This window comes from Microchirus variegatus (genome assembly GCF_963457635.1).
Source record: "Microchirus variegatus genome assembly, chromosome: 8".
NCBI lineage: Eukaryota > Metazoa > Chordata > Actinopteri > Pleuronectiformes > Soleidae > Microchirus > Microchirus variegatus.
The window spans coordinates 18,454,315-18,475,966 of record NC_139809.1 but is presented as its reverse complement, the minus strand read 5'-3'; the positions used below and the strand labels follow the sequence as shown (position 1 = coordinate 18,475,966).

At 41.4% G+C, this 21,652-nt stretch overlaps 1 protein-coding gene across 1 annotated transcript in view; it reads right to left on the bottom strand.

The window, feature by feature from the left end:
- The window catches only part of magi2b (membrane associated guanylate kinase, WW and PDZ domain containing 2b), a gene marked incomplete at both ends in the record, with an annotated part of 135,880 nt that extends 124,017 nt beyond the window's left edge, over window positions 1-11,863 (bottom strand). The window contains one exon of the mRNA XM_083894162.1: window positions 11,566-11,863. Within this exon, the coding sequence (XP_083750288.1) occupies window positions 11,566-11,863 (298 nt within the window). The remainder of the gene's footprint in view (window positions 1-11,565) is intronic.
- Window positions 11,864-21,652: the final 9,789 nt, after the last annotated feature.

Genomic DNA, 21,652 nt, shown 5'->3' with positions numbered 1-21,652 from the left:
TCACTCGCGCTGTTGCAAGAAGCTTCTTTTGTCCCCGTAGAGGAGAGCGTTAGAAAAACAACTGAACATCGTTTCCATTTTTTGAACATTAAGACAAAGGGCCAATTCCAATTCCTATCTTAACCCTCAATCTTAACCCTTAATCTTAACTCGCCCTCAAAACCAAGTGTTGAGGGTTATTTTGTCAACTACAGTGTATTTTATCATACAGTCAATTGTAAATAACTGCCAGATATTGAAGGGGCATATTGAGGCTTAGGTGTTAAAGGGTGAGCAGAAAGTGTGCACAGCTCTCTGCTGTTTATGGAGCATGGAAAACATGGAGAGGCCTTTCCTGGGTGATCCTTCTGAATCATCATGGCAAGGACAAATGCCTGTGTTCCATCACTGGGCCACAGGGGTTCCCCAGGGCTCGATACTGGACTGTTGCTGCTTGATGAAAGGTACATTTCACCAAGCAGATCATAAGCAAATAGTTAATTGTAATTAACAATAATGTTTTCTTCTTATTTCAGATCTAACGCACTACTGAACTCCCGTTTACACACACACATTAATATGTAAGATGAAAGCCTGAGCTCTGCAGCGCAGTGCTACACAGAGGTTAGCTGTGCTCCACTCGGCTGTTAAAGGTCATGTTAACATTTCAGAAAACATACAGCGCTCGTCTCATAAACCCAAGTCGATGAAATGTCCTGTGGTCTTCCAACACCTACACTCTCGTCTCTCAGAGGGGAAAAAAAATGCTCTTTAAAAAGTAGAACATTACATTTAAAAAAGGGCAATAACACGGAGCAGTGGCATGTTTGTGGTGTTACGGCTGAATTTATCCACAGCTTCTGCTTTGTCTGTGTAAATGAGCCTTGGATGACGTCACGGAGTAAAAAAAAAAAAGAATCCCAAAATAGCTGACATTATTATTATTTATAGCACAGAATTTGCTCCATAGCTATTTATGGAAAAATTTAATTCAGGCAACCCAAAAAATAAATGTGCTGTGTTATTTTGAGGTGGTCTCATGATAACATATGATGTTTTTATTTTAATTTACCACAGGAACACAAAGTGATCAGAGACATGCCCCTCCTGCAGCTTTCATTGGTTTTCTATAAAGGAAGAGCACGACAAAGACGGGGATTCACTGTTCAGAGTGTTTTCAGTCATGGTGAGTTGGCACAACAAAGACACACCATAAGTCCTTTAGAAGATCATTTTTAATGATCTCTTTCTAAATTAAGAATCTGGCCAAGATAATAACAGAGATGAGAAATCTGTTTCCCAAGGTGTGTGTTCTCACACCTTCACTGAACACCACACTCAAGAAGTAGAAGACTCTCACACACACACACACACACTCTCTCACTTGTGTCGTCTGCGTACTGTTCCAACACCTTTTTCAAATGTGACTCAGTGACTGCAGCAGCTGTTTGTGTTTGCACTTCACTGCTGCATACTGCTGCTGCTAAGAAGACAATCACATGTGAGGGACATTTATCACGTTATGAAATACAAACCGACACGATAACTGATTATTTATAGACCAGCTTTTAGACGAAAATCTAATGATAGGGTTTTAAATGATTATTGTGATTGTATTTGAAAGCACCAGCAGTCTTATTATCGCCTCTGCTCAAGTGTGAATCTACTTGGTTCACACTTTACTATGAGGGAAAATCAATCAGCATATTTCCAAGCAGACATGTTAACATGGTTCATAAATGGACAGATTCAGGTCTTCTCTGTTATACTCGAGTGTTCCAGTGATCCAGCAGGACAGGACCCTGAAAACTGAAGCAGCTAAATGGAATTCAGCCATCATTGATTTGATATTATTCATGCCTGTGCTTTTCCTCGTGTTCGGGTTCTGTCAGTAAAACTGTATTCAATAGCTGCAGCGAATATGCAAATGCACGCCTGTAAACATCGCAGAGTATAACTTACATCTGATTCTCTCCTTCCTGCAGCTGTCAGACCGTGTTACCACCACTGTTCACACACACACACACACACACACACACACACACACACACACACAGGGCACTACATACATACATGTATGCAATGCGGATACAATGAGGATGCACAGTAAATATACACTGCTGATAACAATGTATTTTCTAAGTTATCGTTCTGCAAGTTGGAAAATTTAGAGGATTATTTACAGTGTAATGCATATCTTTTTTTTACTCCGTTTATATATGTTTTTTTCAGTTATTTACAGTATTTTATTGTTCTATATATTTATATTGTATTATAATGTGGGTTCTTTACAGTGTAGTGTATTTTTACACTATTTTTTTTTTTTTTTTTTTACTAAGTTTATATAGTTTTTTAAAAAGCTATTTACAGTATTTTATTGTTCTTTACATTTATATGTTCACATACTTTTTAATTACAAGGTTTTTCCATGTTATTTCATTCATTTTGAAAAAAAATTATTTTGAAGTCATACATTTTTTCGTTGGTGTCAGATTATTTGTAACATCGTGGTGATGAACACTGGTTGGAAAGAAGGGCCCCCTGGGAATTTTTGCTTACAGACTCTAGAATCGCCTCTGCCTCTGTGTTGTCCTCCCATGAACTCCATTCTTGTTTCATGTTTTACGGATCATATATTTGTAAATAGAGATGTTAGCACGTGCCAGAGATTTCTGTAAGTCTTTAGCCGACACTCTAGGATTCTTCTTCACGTCATAGAGCATTCTACGCTGTACTCTTACAGTCATCGTTACGGGAAGGCTACTCCTAAGAAGAGTAGCAACAGTGCTGAACTTTCTCCATTTGTCTTACTGTGGACTGATGAGCACTTTTGTAACCCTGTCCAGCTTTATGCAACTCAACAGTTCTGAATTGTAGGGCTTCTGAGAGCTCTTTTGTGTAAGGCATGTTTCACATCACACAATGCTTCTTGAGAATAGCAACCACAAAACTGGTGTGTGTGTTTTTTTATACGGCAAAGCAACTTCGACCAACACCTCCAACCTCGTCTCATTGATTGGACTCCAGGTCGACTGAATCCTGACTCCGATTAGCTCTCGGACAAATCATTAGCCTGGGGGTTCACATTTTCCACTCTGTACTGTCAATGTTTACATTGTGTGTTCAATAAAAACATGAAGACATAAAATTGTTGGTGAGGTATTAGTTTAAGACGACTGTGTTTGTCTGTTGTGACTTAGATGAAGTTCAGATCCCATTTTATGACCAATTTATGCAGAAATCCAGGTCATTTCTAAAGGGTTCACATACTTTTTTGCTCTGCCCTGACTTCCATTCATTTGGACAGACCATAACCTTTATCACTAATCTTAACTAAAACCACTTAATCACAATACAATTTACAACTTAACCCTTTAACACCGAGCGTATCGCAGTCGACACGCCTGTGCAAGCGCACGTTTGCATTACCGTACGTAATTCCAACTGATTCTGAAAGCTGAGAACTTGTTAGTCAAACAACAACATGTGGTTATTACGGTAATTTCACTCACGCTGTTGCAGGAAGCCGCCGAATCAGCGTCTGTCTCACCAGAGAAAAGAGTTGGAAAAAACGCCTATACATAATTTCCATTTTTTGACCTGTTTTTGAACATTGAGACAAAGACTCAAACAAAGTTATTGACCTCTGCCAGGAGGTTTTTGCCGGAGTTTGTTTTTTTTCTTCATTTTAAATTGTTAATACACTATTTTAACAATACATTGTAAATAACTGCCAGATATTGAAAGTTATTCTGTAAAAATGGGTAAAACCACTTAGTTACAGGACATTTTTTGGCCCTTTAACGAGAACAATAAGCAAAAAAGGCCAGGTGTTAAAAGGTTAATCCGAACTTCAATCAAAATCTCAGAGAAGAGGTTCTGCCTCATTAGGACCAGGCTTTGGTCCTGGTCTGAAAAGGTAACACAATGACTACACACACACCCTTACAACATGTCTTCATCTTAAAATTCAATATTTTACTCTATGGGGACTTGTTTCTTTGTCCCTATGAAGAAGACACGTCCCCATAATGTGACAGTGTGTAAACATAACAGTCATGTTGAAATATGTATACATTAACCACATTAATGTACTTTATATCACCTCTGAGTATTTTCATTTGCAAAACCAAACAAACCAGGGATGTAATAGCTAATTATATTGATAATGTACAGCACAGTGTGTGTGTGTGTGTGTATGGGCATTAGTGGGAGGGGACTGTTGGTGTGTAGCTCAGTGTGTGCATGTTGTGCAAATACCCACACAGCACTTGTGTGAACTCTGTCACGCTCAATGTTCACTCTTGAGTTTATATGAAGTCTTTATATGAAGCCTCATGACTGAGCTGAGAAAGCAGCAGCAGCAGCAGCAGCAGCACAGAACCATGAATAAAACAGGTGAAAGGTGTGATGATGATGATGATGATGATGATGATAGAGAGAAATGCATTTGGGAAATGATCAGATGTATTTAGTTTGTACATATTCAACCTGTGCTCTGACATAAACACTGAGGACAAGACAACTGACACACTGAGATAAACAGAATGTTCAAATCTCCAAACACCTTGACCACATTAGGTCAAATATTTCATTGAAGCTTTAGTTTACATGATACACATTACAAGTCATGCTAGTTGTTGGAAGCACATTTGAGCTTTAGCTCACAGCTAACTAAACCTAACAATAACCCTACCAGGCCAGGCCAGGCCAGACCAGACCAGTTTTACAGATCTCCTCCTGGTCAAATACCACATTTCTGTAGTAGATATTTTTATGTGCTAGCTAAAATAAAGCTCAAACCCACTTGACAAATTAACCAACCGAGACTAAAGACCTTTAAAAAATCTCTCTTCATATATTTTCACTTTTGAACACGTTTGAACTTCTGTTTCAAATGGAAAAGTTCATCTTAAAATATGAACTACTTCAGTGGATACATGTCACAAGTCAACAATGAGTGAAACAACTTGTGGAACACCGAGGATTAACCTAAGAACAGACTTGACAGACACAATAATGACTCCATTTTAATCTCACCTAACAATTAGAAGCTTTGGCATCATAACGTTGATCAACTGCTGAGTGCAAACAGCGTAACTACAGAAAGCTGTAAAACAATACATTAGCAGAGAACGAAATAAAAGATTTCTGTCTGCTTCACCTCCTCCTCCACCTCAGCCTGATGAGAACTGACATGAACTTGAAGATGTATGTAGAGGAGGACTTGACTCTTGACCCTCTTCCCTCTTTAGAGTTCCTCTCGTTAAATTTAAGCATTTTTCCTTTTCATCTGAATCCAGAGAAGACAAATACACGGCCCTGGATGGTGCTTTATGTAAAATATATGTGTGTGTGAAGTTTCCAGAGCTGTTTTGAGACCAGTGTGGTGAAGAAGAGGAGGAGGAGGAGATCCAAATATTTGACATACTGATCACAGAGACTATATACAGAGATAAGAACACACTGTGAGATGAGCTGCCTGCTCTCTAGAGACAGGCTTTTTTATTCACGTTTTATTCATACTTCATACAAAGTCAGGTGAACAAACTACTCCTGTGGATGCCAACACTTTAATTAGGAGGAAAAATATATATGTATTGGTTGTATTATTGTTATGAACAATTACAGTTATGAAAACTAAAGAATAACGTAAATGAGTGACAATTGTTTCTATGGATAGTCCTATGAATCGTTTGTGAGCATTGTTTTGTTTTACTAATTCACCTGGGGCCTAGGATCTAGGATTCAGATATCCAGGATGAATGACTGAGCCTGGTTCGACAAATCCTAAACAAGGGCGTCCAGGCTCAGTTGGTTGCCCAAAGACCAAGCCAGGATGATCAGACACGGATTCATCAAGCCAGGTGAAACCAATCCTGGATCAGTGTGCACACGGCTTCCTCAAAACAGACCTCACTGTCAATCGCAGATTCTCAGACTTTACCATGACAACTGCGGCGTTCTTTTGCTGCTCGGAGGCTGAAATCCTCATGGACGCATACGAAATGGACGAGGAAATCAAAAAGAAATGAAAGACGGCCACGATAACAAACCAACGAGAAAAAGCCACCGCCTGACAGTATAAGTCAAAATCAAATACAAGAAAATCCGGCAGAATGGTGATTTTTTTCTCTTTTTTTTTTTTTTTTAATTGTACTTGATGTGGACCTCACGACTACACTGGACAAAGCAGATGCATCGTTTGAGTGTTGTGGCACATGTGCTAATTCACAAGTGCCCTGACTAACACTTATACATACATGATGATGCCTACTAACACATGATCTGTCCTTCACAATGTGTCCTGCCTGAGGAAGGAGAGGACTTCCTAGAGTGTCCTCACACATGGACTGGGACAATCCTGCCATCTATTTCAGTTAATATACAATATGCATTAATATTTGGCCTCTTATGATGTTTGTGTTGTATACTGTATGCAAACAAGCTGCTGGGAGGCATCCATTCATTTGTCTTTTCATTTGTGTTTGGATTTTTCCTGCATTCATTTCAATGTGCAGACATTTATATACAGACCTTTGAATGTGCATTTATTCTTATATTCTATAATATGATCTTTGAATATTGGTGCTTCCTGTCTTGTAGAGACAGAGTTCAGTTTTGAAATGAGCTGATTTACTTGCTTTGATTTATCCTTATTCAATAAAGCAACATCATCTTTGATGTGTTTTTATATTTCTATGGTGTGTATAAATATACCATTTCTGTGAAATTATTGGAATAACTATTAGTTTCCATTTGTGGTGACTGCTGGCTGAGATGAGCGATGAGATTTAATAAATCCTGGAACCAACGCCACAGGATAAATCTCCATGGTAACTTATGTCATAACATATCCTGCTTTCCCCTATCCTGCTTTTGAACAACCAGATCTCGGATAAATTAAGCCAGGATAAGCAACATAGCCCGGCTTAACCCCTTATCTTAGTTTTGCGCAACAGGCCTCAGAGCTGCAACTTATGATTTTTTTCATAATCAATTCATCTGTGGATTATTTTCACGATTAATAGTTTGGTCCATAAAATGGTGATCAGTGCTTCTCAAACCTGGAAATGAAGATGTCTTGAATGTCTTGTTTTTTTCCGCAAAACAAAATGATTGAGTTTTGAATGATTTCGTTGTTATCTGGAGCAAAGAAACTGGAAAATATTAATATTTAAGGAGCTGGAACAATCAGAAGTCTTGTTTTAATCATGAAAAAAGCTTCAAACCGATGAATCAATTATCAAAATAGTTGTCCATTGATTTAGTAATCGATTAATGGAGTAATTGTTTCAGCTCTAAAATCCAAAATGCAGTGTGTTTTTGTGAATATGGTCAGAGGACGTGGACAGACCCTGTCCTGACCTCACTCTGGAGGTTCATCACACTGCTGTACTCCCTCAGAGACACACTACAGGTGTATACTTTCTAACTGAGTGGAAATGAGTGATCTAATGCCTGTGAATGTCCACATGATTGTACTGACAGACAGGACATCCATCTCTGGTTCACGTGTGTGGCCTCTGAGCCGAGCGACTGAACCACTCCCAGATGATTCCTCAGCAGGCCATGACTGTGTCACAGGTCGTCTGCAAGAGCACAACCATTCAAACACCGCTCTCTCCACTGGATGGAAGTCACTTAAGACAACATTATACTTCTCCGACTGCGTAATGCGTTATCCGACTGCGTACCCGCCGAGACCCCTCGAGCCTTCATACTTCTCCGTCGTGGTGACGGATACGCACTGCAATTTCCCCGCCCGATCAGTAGGGGTCGCTACGCAATGTTGTTGTGATTTTGGCTATAGTGAGCAATGGCGTCCGAGAAAGAAAGACTGTTGTTGTTGTTGAAACAGTGGCCGTTTCTCACTTTTCTGTGTCACGGAACACAGTTTTAAGATAATAATTTAGAGTCTAAGGGTGAATTCCAATTCCTTGCTTAACCCTCAATCTTAACCCTCAATCTCAAAAATGTGCGCTCCCTCTAGTGTAAGTGCTGTCCTGATTCTCAGAAAAATTAAGTTGAGGGGCAAGTTTAAGGGCTGTATCGCCCTCAATATTGAGATTTTCCAAGACCAACCTTGGGAGCAAGGACTACCCAGAATGCATTGCGTGTTCTCAAAGATGTCGCCGAAAGCAGCAAAACGAAACAAATTAAGTATTTTCTTTGTTAATAGAGATATAAAAATGATGAAAACCATTGTATTATCTTAGTTTAGGCCCATATTATGGATTACTGACGTCATTGTTGCGTAACATTTATTTTTATTTTACGATCTTTTGTCAATAGCCGGCCGGTGCGGACAAGCGATCGTTTGCTATGGTTTACTTTTCAATAAGCCGTGTTGTGTGGTAACTGTCAACTGAATATGTCTGTGGTTGTGGTATTTGTATGAGTATCATCTTATGACTAACTGACAACCTAATAACTTGACTGAAAAACGGATCGTAATAAATAATCATGACGTAAATGTGTCCCATTTCTAAGTGAGAAAATAACCCTCAACACTTGGTTTTGAAGGCCAGTTAAGATTAAGGGTTGAGCTTGAGGGTTAAGATAGGAATTGGAATTGGCCCTAAACATGTGCTGTGTGTATTAAGATATGACGTATTTATAGTCTGGCAGCGACGTGGCGGTGATCAGCTCCTGTGGGCACTCGGTGCGCACTGTGGGCCATCTTGCCGGCACAGAGCAGCCATATCTCGGCCTGTCTTGAGGACCAATCTCAGCCCTTGCCGTCTCCGTTGTCCCTTGATGGAGTGACGGACACTTAAAAAATATTTTGTGCAGCCAGGGACGACGCAAAGGGCTCTGCGTAACCTACGTAGAGCACTTTACGCAGGAGTTTACATTGGGCTTTACACAGAGAGAGACAGAGGGGATGAGATATGCAACAAATGAGAGGTCCAAACAGCACTGTGTCAAGGACATTTTGACTGAATTCATCTGGAGAACAGCCTGAGCTGGGTGCATCAATAAAGACACAGACTCATGTTTAAATGGATAAGAGAGGGGGGGGGGATAATAGACCTGTGAGATACACACACATTAGCATTTAACCCCTCACACATCACAGGGCTCTTACTCTGTCAGCAGCTCCAACAAAACAATCAATCGCATTAATACGACCCATGAAAGCAGTCAGATGAAGAGCGCAGACAAATCCTCTGTGAGTCCAAAAATAAAAAATGGGTTTGATTTCTTATTTTACTGATGTCCCAGAAACAAACCGCTGTAATGCACATTTCATGGCTGAGAACATTGGGACTTAAAGTGAGCCTCAGAGGGTGAGATGATCCACATCTCCTGCGATGTTCTGTGTGCTGTTCCACCGGCTGACAGAAGCAGGTCACTCAGTCAAGTGTTGCTGTAACTCCAGAGCCAGGCTCACAAACATTAAGCCTCCAGTTTTCTGAAGCCACGATAATTACTCAACAGAGACAGCACACAAAGCTGACAGCTGACACCACACTGCCACGCTTAAACCACGACTCCAAGAAACGTCCGCTTCCTCCTTGGCCAGAACCAAAGCGTCAATATGTAATTGTACTCACAGAGCCACTAAAGGTCTTCATGTCAGTTGTACCTCTGCTTTAGAATAGTTGGGAATCTGAAAATGCTAATGCTGGTTCCTGGAATTTTCCGCTTCACAAACGTGCCAATGACAAATTTGCCCAGGTCAGCCAGATTAAATATATGCATGGTCTCTTCCTGGTTTTTAATAAGCCAGTCCGACTTTTTCCAATAAGCCATCAGCCAAAGATGCAGAGATGTTCTACACTCAGCATCTGCAGAAGAGTGTTTAACAGCGGATTCTAGGATTTAGTGGAGGCTGTGAACAGACTTTGTCCTGTTAGGCCGCGCTCAATCCCTCAGGGTTAACTACAAAAACGAACATTTTCGTTCGATATCGGACGTTTTAAACGCTAATGTTAACTTAACTGTAAACTCCACGTTTCCCCATGGCAACAACTGACCAGCGGTTTAGCTGAAGGTTTAAGTGCAGCTCTGTGCATACAGTCCATAACGTGTGGGGTTTACACTCCAGTCATCACGGTGGACACGGAGCTGTGAGTAAACTGGCTAACACAAGGCAGAGCAGAGCTTTCTGCTGCTGCGTCAGAACCTCCCAGCTCTGAAGGCTGGATGTTACACTTGATTCAATTTGAACCTACTAACTCAATATGCTGTGAGCATTATTTCTCTTTGTACTAAATAATGTAGATAGAGCCTGGGAAGACCGCTTAACACATTCCCGATCACTAAAAGATGGAAAATGACTGGTACAAGTCAGTTTATTGTAAAATATGAATATGCTTTCACGGCAGAAGAGTTCATTAGATTTAACATGAGCATCTTCAGCAACAAATGATGGAAAACTATTGATAAGTGATGCCAGTACCGGCATCATTAGTGGATTCATTGGCTACCATTTTATCCTCCATGTGGGGACCATGGGGCCAATCCCAGCTGACTCAGGGTGAGGGGTGGGTCACAGCCTGGACAGGTCACTCGTCCATCACAGATCGATTCTCACTCTCACAATCGATTGTCCAATTCATCTCTGGAGCATGCAAACTCCACTCAGACCCTCGGTCAGACCTCGCACAGGTCTTTCTGCTGCTGTGTTTGTGGCCCAGTACCAGAACCATCCATCCATCCATCCATCATCTACCGCTTTATCCTCCACCAGAGGGTCCCATGGGGTGCTGTGCCTATATCAGCTGACATTGGGGCGATAGGCGGGGTACACAGTACCTGGACAGTTCGCCACTCCATCGCAGGGCCACAAATAGAGACAAACAACCATTCACTCACACATTTAGAGTGACCAATTCACCTAATCCCCATATCACATGTTTTTGGACTGTGGGAGGAAGTCGGAGAACCTGGAGAAAACCCACGCACACACACGGGGAGAACATGTAAACTCCTTGCAGAAAGGCCCTTGTTCCGAAGTTGTTCCAACTGGGGCTGGAAACCCAGGAACCCGGGTCTTGCTGCAAAGGCGAGAGTGCTAACCACGACACCAACCGTGGGCCCAGCACCAGAACCAGTATCAATAAAAAAAACCCGAGTGTGTGTAGATCAGTATAAAGGTGGGCTCAGCAGGACATTTCCTTTGAATAATTTTGCACACAGTAAAGCTTTAGTGTGTGTGTGTGTGTGTGTGTGTGTGTGTGTGTGTTTGTGTGTGTCACACTGAGCATCAGCTACAGAGAAACACATGTGATCCACAGCTCAGGCCTGTTCACTGAAAACGTTGCTCAACCAAAACAAGCGGAGAGAAAACCGCAGGCTGTGGCTGCACGCCTGCACGGACACGCCCCCTCCTCCACAGAGCAGCGAATAATAATAATAATAATAAAAATAATAATAATACTAATGATGATGATGATCATTGCGGAAGGTGACGCTGGTGATGTGAACCCGTCATGATTACATGTGAGCAGCAGTCAGGCCTGAGTGTGACTGTGATTTGTCCACGTAAACACACTTGTGCGTTAATAATGCGTGCACAGCTGACACACACACACACACACACACACACACACACACCTCTCGTCTCGTGTGTCTCACCTTGTTTGACACACTTGAAGCGGACCGGGTCTTTGCAGTGTTTAATCACGGCCACCACGTCCCGGGTGGTGAGTCCAGCCACCGGCATGTCGTTGACCTCCAGCAGCAGCTCGTCCTGGGCCAGTTTGCCGCTCTGGATCAGCCCCTTCCCCTGCTTCACCTCGCCGAAGTAGGGGAACTGGCCGTTCTCGGCTCCTCCTTTCAGCTCGAAGCCCAGCTCCCCGTCCTTCCCACGCGTTATCACGGCTTCGTGGACTTTGTTGGTCCAGTGGTTCTTCTTCTTGAGGCTCTTAGACATGGTTAGGGCGAGTGGAATCTCCGCGGGCTAGCCCACACGAAAGCCTCCGGTCCTACCGTCTCATGTCTGCCTCTTTTGTGCGAGCGGCTGCAGCGGCTTCACGGCGCCCGTGGCTCCATCATCAGCGGTGCCACGCCAGGCGCAGTGTCCGCTCGGCGAGCCGCGCAGTCGGACGGAGGGCTGCGGTGGAGCTCGGCGGCGGCGGCGGCAGAGACGATTCTTCCTCTGTCAGACACAGACAGACACAGACGCAGGAGAGACAGATACTGGCGGATGACCCGGATGTGAAGCCTGAAGGAGGGGAGAGATGAATGGTTCTGGTTCGGCGTTTAAGGATGGAGAGGAGGGGAAATAACACAGGCTTCACTCCCACTACACTGCTGCCAGGGGCGCATCCTCAGGCTCACTCTGATCACACACACACATGGGCTAATGGGCTGGGAGGAACCTCAGTTTACTACACTGTATTGAACACAATAAACCGGCATATACAGCAGTCTACATAATGAAAGTTATTCTCAATCAAAAAGAATGATTGTAGATGAGGCCAAACACAACAAAAACAACACAGGTTTATGTTATTTAGGGTTTCACTTGATTTAAATCACATGTGTCAAACTCAAGGCCCGGGGGCCAGATGTGGCCACATCATTTTATGTGGCCCGCGAGTGGTTAATTGGACTTAAAAATCTGTGTTAAAATAGGTCTATGCTGCTTTAAGGTGTGTGTTGACCATAAACTACATTTCCCACAATGCATGGCAATTGCGTTACCCGCAAAGTGACGGCACCGCCACTAGATCGCAGTGTATCGTTGTATATGCATCATACGATGAGTGAAATTGAATAAGTAATAAATATAGAAAGTTATTTAGCAATATTTTACAGAGTAGTTACCTTTATTTAACCTTTATTCTCTATGAAGGTTACATCTGGTCCTTTGAGGGTAACCATTATGCTGATGTGGCCCTCAGTGAAAATGAGTTTGACACCCCTGATTTAAATGATGCGTATATATTTATATATCAGATAAGACTTTATTAATGCCTTGATGGAGAATTTCAGTCACTGCAGCAACATGAGCGCACTAACAGTGTGAAGAAAAGTGTTATGTTAGTATTATGGTCCTGTTTGTAACATTTAGCAGGGTTTAGAATTAGAATTATTTGCACAATCACATCAGCACATCCGTGTTCCTAGGGGAGTAGTGGGGGTTGGGTGCCTTGCTCAGGGGCACCTCAGCCCTTCACGTGACTGGGGATTTGATCCAAAACCCTCCTGTTACAAGTCCAATTCCCTTCCACTTATCCACGGGTTGATGGAGGTCTCTAGACAGACATAGAAATTGAATATACAACCCACAGTATCAGTAATTCACATTAAAATAAAAATGTGTTGTGTTTTCGTAGCCATAGAAAAATCTTTTTATATGTACATTAGGCAAGGACCTGGCTTTACAGACTTTTCTATACCGTCCCCACTGGACGGACTCAAGGCCGACTCTAAGTGTGTGTGTTTTGAAGTGGAAGCTTACTATGCTAACAATATGCGAAGGTCACCATATAGTTCTGTGATGTGCTTTTGAAAGGGAGAGTGAGTCCTCTGTTACTGTGTGCAGTCACTCATTTTCACACACTACACCTTTAATTCTGGAGAAATGTAGGACAAACATTTGTAAGCATTTTGCATCTGTGTTGTTGTTTGACTTTGTATCCCTCTATAACAGGGGTTCTCAAAGTTCTGATACCTGAGGGCCAATTTAGGAACCCAACATTGGACTGAGGGCCGCCAAAGGGGGAAAAAACAGAAAGAAATCCCATTTATAATCATTTTAATGACCAGATTACAGTTGTACAGTTTACACTTATTGGTCTGTATCCAGTAATGTCAAATAAACATTTAACAAGCTTAGTAGCTCCCAGATTAAAACTATCAACTGTAATTCATTGTGGGCCGCTAGACAGGTTCCTGTGGGCTGCCATTGGCCCCCGGGCCGCACTTTGAGAACCAATGCTCTATAACTACCACTATGACCTTTAGATTGTACACATTAACTGAGGAGACAACGAAAGACCACAACCTGCATTAAAACCTCACACAGAGGGATTGTAGATTTAAAATCATCATTATTGTTTGCATAATAACTGCTGCATTTTCACAGTAAGAGATATCGAGTGTTGTTGTGTTGTCAGCGTGCAGCGATATAAACGGTCAGGGTGGATTCATCCTCATCCTGACTGGACCATTCACCACATCTCTGTCAAACACCATGAAGATGGCGGACATTACATCACTGCACTAATGACAAATCAAAAATCCAGAGAATATATACAGAGAATGACAAATCCCTTTGTTGCCATAACTTTTTCATGACTACATGGCTTTTTCCAGAGTGGGTGAAGTAAAGTTTCATTTAATATTTAACACAAAAGTCAGGAGCTCATACCACCACTCTCTGCCTCTGTGTGTGTGTGTTGGTGTGTGTGTCACTAATGTGAGCCCCCCCCCCCCACCCCACCCACTACAGAACAACACTGCACTGTACACAGACCCCTGTGCATTTGTGACCAGTAAATAATCCATGAACAGCAGTGGATCCACTTTGACTCGTGCTGCAGCATTTAGGTCAAATTTATATTCTGAGATGATTAGTCAAGACTAACTGCTACAGCCGAGTAAAAGAGCTGGCATAATTCAGAAATCCAGCTGGATTAGAAGATAATAATATTATCTCCTAATCCAGCCAGTTTTCTGCATGCATCCCTGCTTTGTTTTATGTGTGCCTCTGCTGGTAGATGTGAGAACTGCTGTGTCAAGAGATATGTCTGCAACAAAGTGAGCAGCTCCAGGCCTAATACACGCTGTCAAATCAGCTCATGCTGCCTTCACATTCTACTATAATCTGGGATTGTGTGGTACTTTTGCTTCATAAGTGTTAGTTTTCCTTTTTTTAGTATTCCGTGTATACCTGGATCACAGTGGATGTACATTTGTGCATAATAGTGACAGGAGAACAAAAGGAGAAGCCACCAGCTGTCAACACTCTAAGCTCGGGCATCTATATTTGGAGCCACTTCAAGCAACTCACTGACACTTTTAAGATTCTCTCTTGACAAGATGCTAAAGTGGAGCAGCTTCCACTGAGAGCTGCTGCTGCTGCTGCTGCTGCTGCTGGGGCCATCTCACACCAGCTCACTGCATCACAACAGTGTAATCATGTCGTTTGGTGAGTGCGTTAATATTATTTATTAGGAAAAGTGAAATATGGAAGTAAAAGCGTGACATTTGCTTCTCTTTATTAGCCTTTTATCAAAATACTGTTTTCCCTTTTTCATATATGCTTTTAAAATATTATTTACTGGATACTTATTATCATTATTTTTTTTAAACAGTCCATAGTATGTTCTTATTTATCTATTTACACATGATTTTTGTGGATTGTACTTGATCTGCATAACATAATTCTTCTTTTTTTCCATTTTGAGAAATTGTGAAGAAATCTTTATATGTGGTGAAATGTGGGACTAACATTTTTTGCAAATATGATGGGAAGTAGAAATCAATATATTATTGTGTTATGGTTTAGAAGCAGCTGAGCTTGGCACAGCACCCCCGCGACCCTCAGTGGAGGAAAAAGCGGTAGATGATGGATGGATGGATGGATGGCTTACAAGCAGTTATTCCCAAAGTGTGGGCCGCAGACCCCTAGTGGGCCGTGACGGTACTGCAGGCGGGCCATAATTATTATGTATGAGAATGTATGTAAAATATGTTTTTTTAAGTAGGATAGATTTGAATTAATACTTAAGAGGAATTTTAAAAATCAATGTATAGCAATATTATGACATTTTATGTTTAAGTGTGCAAACAGTTCAGTATTTGCATTCATTGTTAATTTTTTAATACATTAATAAATGTGATTTTTTTATAGTGATGGATATTTAGAGCCTGTGACCCTCATGTGGAGGATAAATGGATGGATGATGAATCCACCACTATCAATAATTCCCATATATATATGGGAATTGTTGATCCTAGTGTTGATCAGATTTGTGATTTAATGTTTGAGTGTGGACCTCAGGCTTTTAGCGTGCGAAATAGATAAATAAAGACGCCCTTTGTTTTTTCCTCCCGTTTTCCCCCGATTACTTTGCTGCATGTGATCAAAATTTGCAGATTCAAGCCTTCCGAGCAGTCACCTCACCGCCGCCGCCGTTTGTTTTCCGATGACATCTCTAATTCCCACTAGCCCCATGCAGGAACAACTAAAATACTGTACAGGTTAAGGTGTTAACAAACAACACCTTAAACAAACCTAACCCAAAAATCTAATCTAATCCCTCTAAAAAAATCCTAGCTAAAAGCCTGGTGGAGCTCAGAGGATTTTCAGATTTCACAGTGGACCTCAACACTCTCACGGCTGAGCTTCGAAGAAAGAGAGAGACTTGCAAATCTTTGTTATCCTCTCTTTGAAAGCTGTGCGTCAGAATATTATTCATCCAAATTCAACAATTTCTCTATATAAATGGTGGCTTCCTCAGTCTGTCTGTAAATATGCTTTCTGTGCAGACGATGAAGAAATATGGCTTCGTATCATCATCATCACATGTACACATAAAATAATGAGCGTCGTAAAACAGACTGTCGGAAGCAGAAATTGAAAATCCAATAACATCAGGCGCTGTGTGCACACTCAGAGAGAGGACTTCAATACAACGCACTGCCTCCTTCACTGATGCTGTGCTCTTTGCTTTAGCTGCTGGGGAAGAAGAAATGCATACTAAGTTGTTTTTATTGCTCAGCAAAGACAGAGGAAAGGAGAGCGGGGTCACCTTCACACACACACACACAAGCTTGTTTTATGTCTTAGTGAGGACACATCATAGATATAATGCATTCCCTAGCCCCTTACCTTAACCATCATAACTAAGTGCCTTATTTTAACCTTAACCTTAACCTTAAACTTAACCCTAACCCTAATCGAAATCTCATTCAACATTGGGTATTGGCTTTAATGGGGGCCCAGACAATGTCCCCACAAAGATTTGTAGTTTTTTTTTTGGACTTCATAAAGATGTATATACACACACACACACACACACACACACACACACACACACACACACACACACACACACACACACACACACACACACACACACACACACACACACACACACACACACACACACAGCTCCCTTCTAAGGACTCACATTGACTTCCATTCATCTGAAATCTAGAACCATGCATCTTCTACAGCTTTATCCTCCACATGAGGGTCACGGGGGTCACAAACTTCTGGCCTTTCCGTGTCATTTCCTGACACTCGCTCTGTGTTCGGGGCGGGGCCACATTTCCTGGGAAAACCTGTGTTTGTTGTTACGACAGTCACTTCCGCCATGGATCATGATGAATACAAAATAAAAGTATAAGGGAAAAAATCAACTACTTGTTTACTTATCTTAGTGTACAATGTTTTGTACCTCTTAATATTATCTAAATATACATTAATATCTGTTCCATAGCATAAATGTGAATGTAAGATAGTGCACACATTGTACTATTCTTATTCTTATATTTAATATTTCCCTGTGTTTATATTATTCTTATCCTTTGTTACCCTAAGCAGTTTCAGAGTGACAATGGACACTAGCAGTGTTGGAACAGTTGCTATGCAGTGCCAAAGTCTGCCACAGAATGCCAGAGCCTGCAACAGATGCCACTACGTGCCACAGAATGCCACAGAGTGCTAGAGCCTGCCACGATGTGTCTTTGTAAAAGCTAGACTTCCTCCAACCTATATATATCATAAAGAGATACTGTTGAATACCATGTTGTATCAAGTGCAATTTTTTCTCTTTATGTTCATTGAATATCACCTGTATTGTCATTAATAATACTGGAATTCTGTGGCATTCTGTGGCACGTTGTGGCATCTGTGGCATTCTGTGGCACGTTGTGGCATTCTGTGGCAGGCTCTGGCATTCTGTGGCAGGTTCTGGCATGCCCAGGCTCTGGCATTCTGTGGCACGTTGTGGAATTCTGTGGTAGGCTCTGGCATTCTGTGGCACGTTGTGGCAGGCACTGGCATTCTGTGGCACGTTGTGGCTGGCTCTGGCATTCTGTGGCACGTTGTGGCAGGCTCTGGCATTCTGTGGCACGTTGTGGCAGGCTCTGGCATTATGTGGCACGTTGTGTGGCAGGTTCTGGCATGTTGTGGCAGGCTCTGGCATACTGTGGCATGTTGTGGCAGGCTCTGGCATACTGTGGCAGGCTTTGCCACTGCATAGCAACTGTTATGTTAAAATATTTTCATAATTATATTTTGTATTAGTAATATTTCAAACACTGTCAGTGTCCATTGTCATTCTGTCACTGCTTAATGTAACAAAGGATAAGTATCATTTAAACACAGGGAAATATTAAATATAAGAATAAGAATAGTACAATATGTACACTATTTTACATTCATATTTTATTCAAAAAGCATGTGTGTGTCATCCTCACTTCACCCATGCATGAGCCCCACATCAACACTTTAATGTCGCCAAAATGTCGTCTTTGGTGAGAGAAACTATTCAGAATGAGTTTGTCAACATTGTGGGTGTGTGTGTGTGCGATTGGAGAAGTGGTTCAAATCAGTTTTATATATGCACACACACACACACACACACACACACACACACTGATGCAACACACACACACACACACACACACACACACACACACACACACACACACACACACACACACACACACTGAGAGAGAGAGGAAGAACAAGTTAATTAGACTAAATGGCTTCAGAGAATTCAGGCTACTAAATCACGCTCACTTTTTTTCTTTGGGATTTAATTATGTGGTGAAACTTATGATGCAATTCACCTGTTGAGAAGTTCACACTGACTTCAAACCACACAGACTTCATCACCAGAGGCACAGAGATGAGATATTAGTTTATCACAGAAATAGACATGACTGTTGTGGTAGTGTGGTGGTAAAGATGACACAGTGACGACCCTGTTACTCCTAGTGAACCTAGTTCCCTGGTGTCCTAATAAACATGTCTGTGACATACTTTGATCAAAATACCATGAGGATGAAGAACCACAGCAGTTTAATCACCTGCCAAAACAGCCCTGTTCAGAACGCTCAGTTTTGAGTGTCTGTCTCTTTAAATGCAAATGAGACACAGGAAACTACGTCAGCGTCACTGAGGCTACTGGGAGCTAACAGCAGTTAGCATTTAGAAAAGCCATCATTTGCCGACTCTAGCAGGCACATTGCAGTCATATATAACATGTATCCACTAGACATGTAAATCCTCTGAGGCTGGAAGTTTGTGTAGAACTCTGTGCTGCACTGTGGAGCCAGGAATAGAACACTTCATGGACCAACGCTCTTCTAGATACTATTTCCCTCGCCTGCACTCTCACTTTTTTATGGACAAAGCGGAGCTCCGCGAGACAACAATTCCAGGAATGTCTCATTGTGACGTCTCAGTGAGCGCTGAAGTCACCATCTTGTGTTTTATCCCCTGTACTTAGACTGATGAGGACCACAAAAATATGAGTGAATCATAGGGCCTACAGAGTCCAAAATATAAGTGTTAAAATGATTAAAAAGCTGATTTTGCATAATATGTCTCCTTTAACATAAGGCCAAACATCCACCCGTCCAGTGCTCTTGTCTAACTCCACCTCCACATGAGAGTCTCTGACCTGTGCCGCAGGTGCACCTATGGAAAATGTCTGTTGGAATAATACACAACTCCTTATATGGACATCCTGGGGGGGGGGGGGGGGTGTTTATAGGTCACATATTTAGGCGTCTTCTTATGTGTTGTTGAGTCAAAGTTAAGATTCATTTTCTATGGCATTTTTAGTAGTGATATAAAGTAGAAATAATTGTGCAGAAGTCACAAAATTAGTTTGAGTTTTTCTTTTGTTTTTGTTCATAAAAACAAGCAAGTGAACTCTGAACTGTGACGTGTTTACAAATGAATACATTTTGAGTACCTTTTGCAAAGGTGTGTTCATAAAGTTGGTGTTATTTTTTAACCACTTTCAAATGACTTTACACAGTTTAGTTGAGGGCTCCACCATGCCTCCTGCTGTCCAGTTGCTCCAGGTGTGTGACAGCATATACGCTCCCTCATCCCGGTTCATCACCGTTCAACACTGTGGTCAATCACAGCGTGATGGAGGGAAGTGAAGTCACGTCTGGATCGGCCTTACACGGACATCATATATTCAGATTAAACATCTTATTCATTCTGTCTCTACCAGTCTCCTCAGATGTTAACTCTTTTAAGTGGTGTACACAGTACACACACACAGACACACACAGACACACACACTGCAGTTTTCAAAGATGAGATTCCTCTGATGGGAGATCTTTGCTTTGACTCAGACACTTGTGCTTTGCTCGATCACCTTCATTAGCTCGGTCCTGCTTTTTCTCTTTCAGCCCTTTGTCAAACACAAGCTTATTTCATCTCCTCAGGACATGATTTGAGCTAAATGACGACACGGTTCGGGCTTAAATCACACAATGACTCCCAAAAATAGTGTCATAGTCTCAGCTAATGCCTTTATCGTTGAGCAGTTGACGCCTCATTATCAGTCTGCAGAGACAGGAGTCAGCCGGGAATAATGTGGAGAATGTTTTAAAAAATGCAGAAAGAACACATTCACTTCAGTAAATCCTCCAGGGCACATCCTAATGTACACATTAGCATATATCTATATATAATATTAATCCATAGGAGTGACATTATGGAGATAATTGATGGAGATGAGCTGGCAGAGCGTTCCATCACCGAACTCTGTAAATAACAGTTAATCCTAACACTGTCTCTGAACTAATCCCTGTAACTGTGGTCAGCCTGGGAGGAAATCACTTTTTCACTCTGCCTCAGGAATTATTAATCCTAATATGAGGCCATTAGCAGTGGAGATTTCATACACAGGCCACTGCATCTTTGCCGGGAACAATCTATGATAATAATGATATTAAAGATGCTGCAGCTATCAGGCTCCGTCTTCAGTTACACACACAGTCCACTAGGTGGAACAGCCACACACACACACACACACACACACACACACACACACAGGATATTTAAAGGTGCAGGAGAATGTTTATGCACACGTTTTACATAAAATGTGGTTCTACTGAGCTGAAGGGAGGCTGACTATAGAGCCAGGATGTATATATTATATTATATTATATTATATTACTTTGAAATTATCATCATCTGTGTTTAGCCGGTACAAACTATCTGCTGATATTTGGACTGAACTAAAACTCCACACATTTAGAATGAGAATTAAAAAACAACAACAAAAACATTATGAGACTGAGAATAATGTTGTGTATTATTTATTAAGAAAAGCAAACGCCTTACCGGCCCAGATGAGATCGAGTATTTAACCATGTATGTTTTTCGATGGCTCTGTGCATTTCGTGTCTGAACTGCAGAGCACTTGCATATTATTTTCAATATTCAAATTTGAATTATTGTTTTATATATTTACATGTAATTTAATAATAATTAAATGTCATCAAATGCCAATCCTGTCAGTCCAGTTGAAACGGGATTATACACCGGTCTGGAAGAAGAGAAGGACATTGTTACTTAAATGTAAAATTTCAATGTTTCAATAGATTGTGAAAACCTGGAACATGAGGGGAAAACGCTTCATCTGCAAATACAACTGAAAACTTAGATGTGATGTTTGATGTAATGAAGATAGGAGTGTTTTCAATGCTTTTGTTCACATTTCTTGTT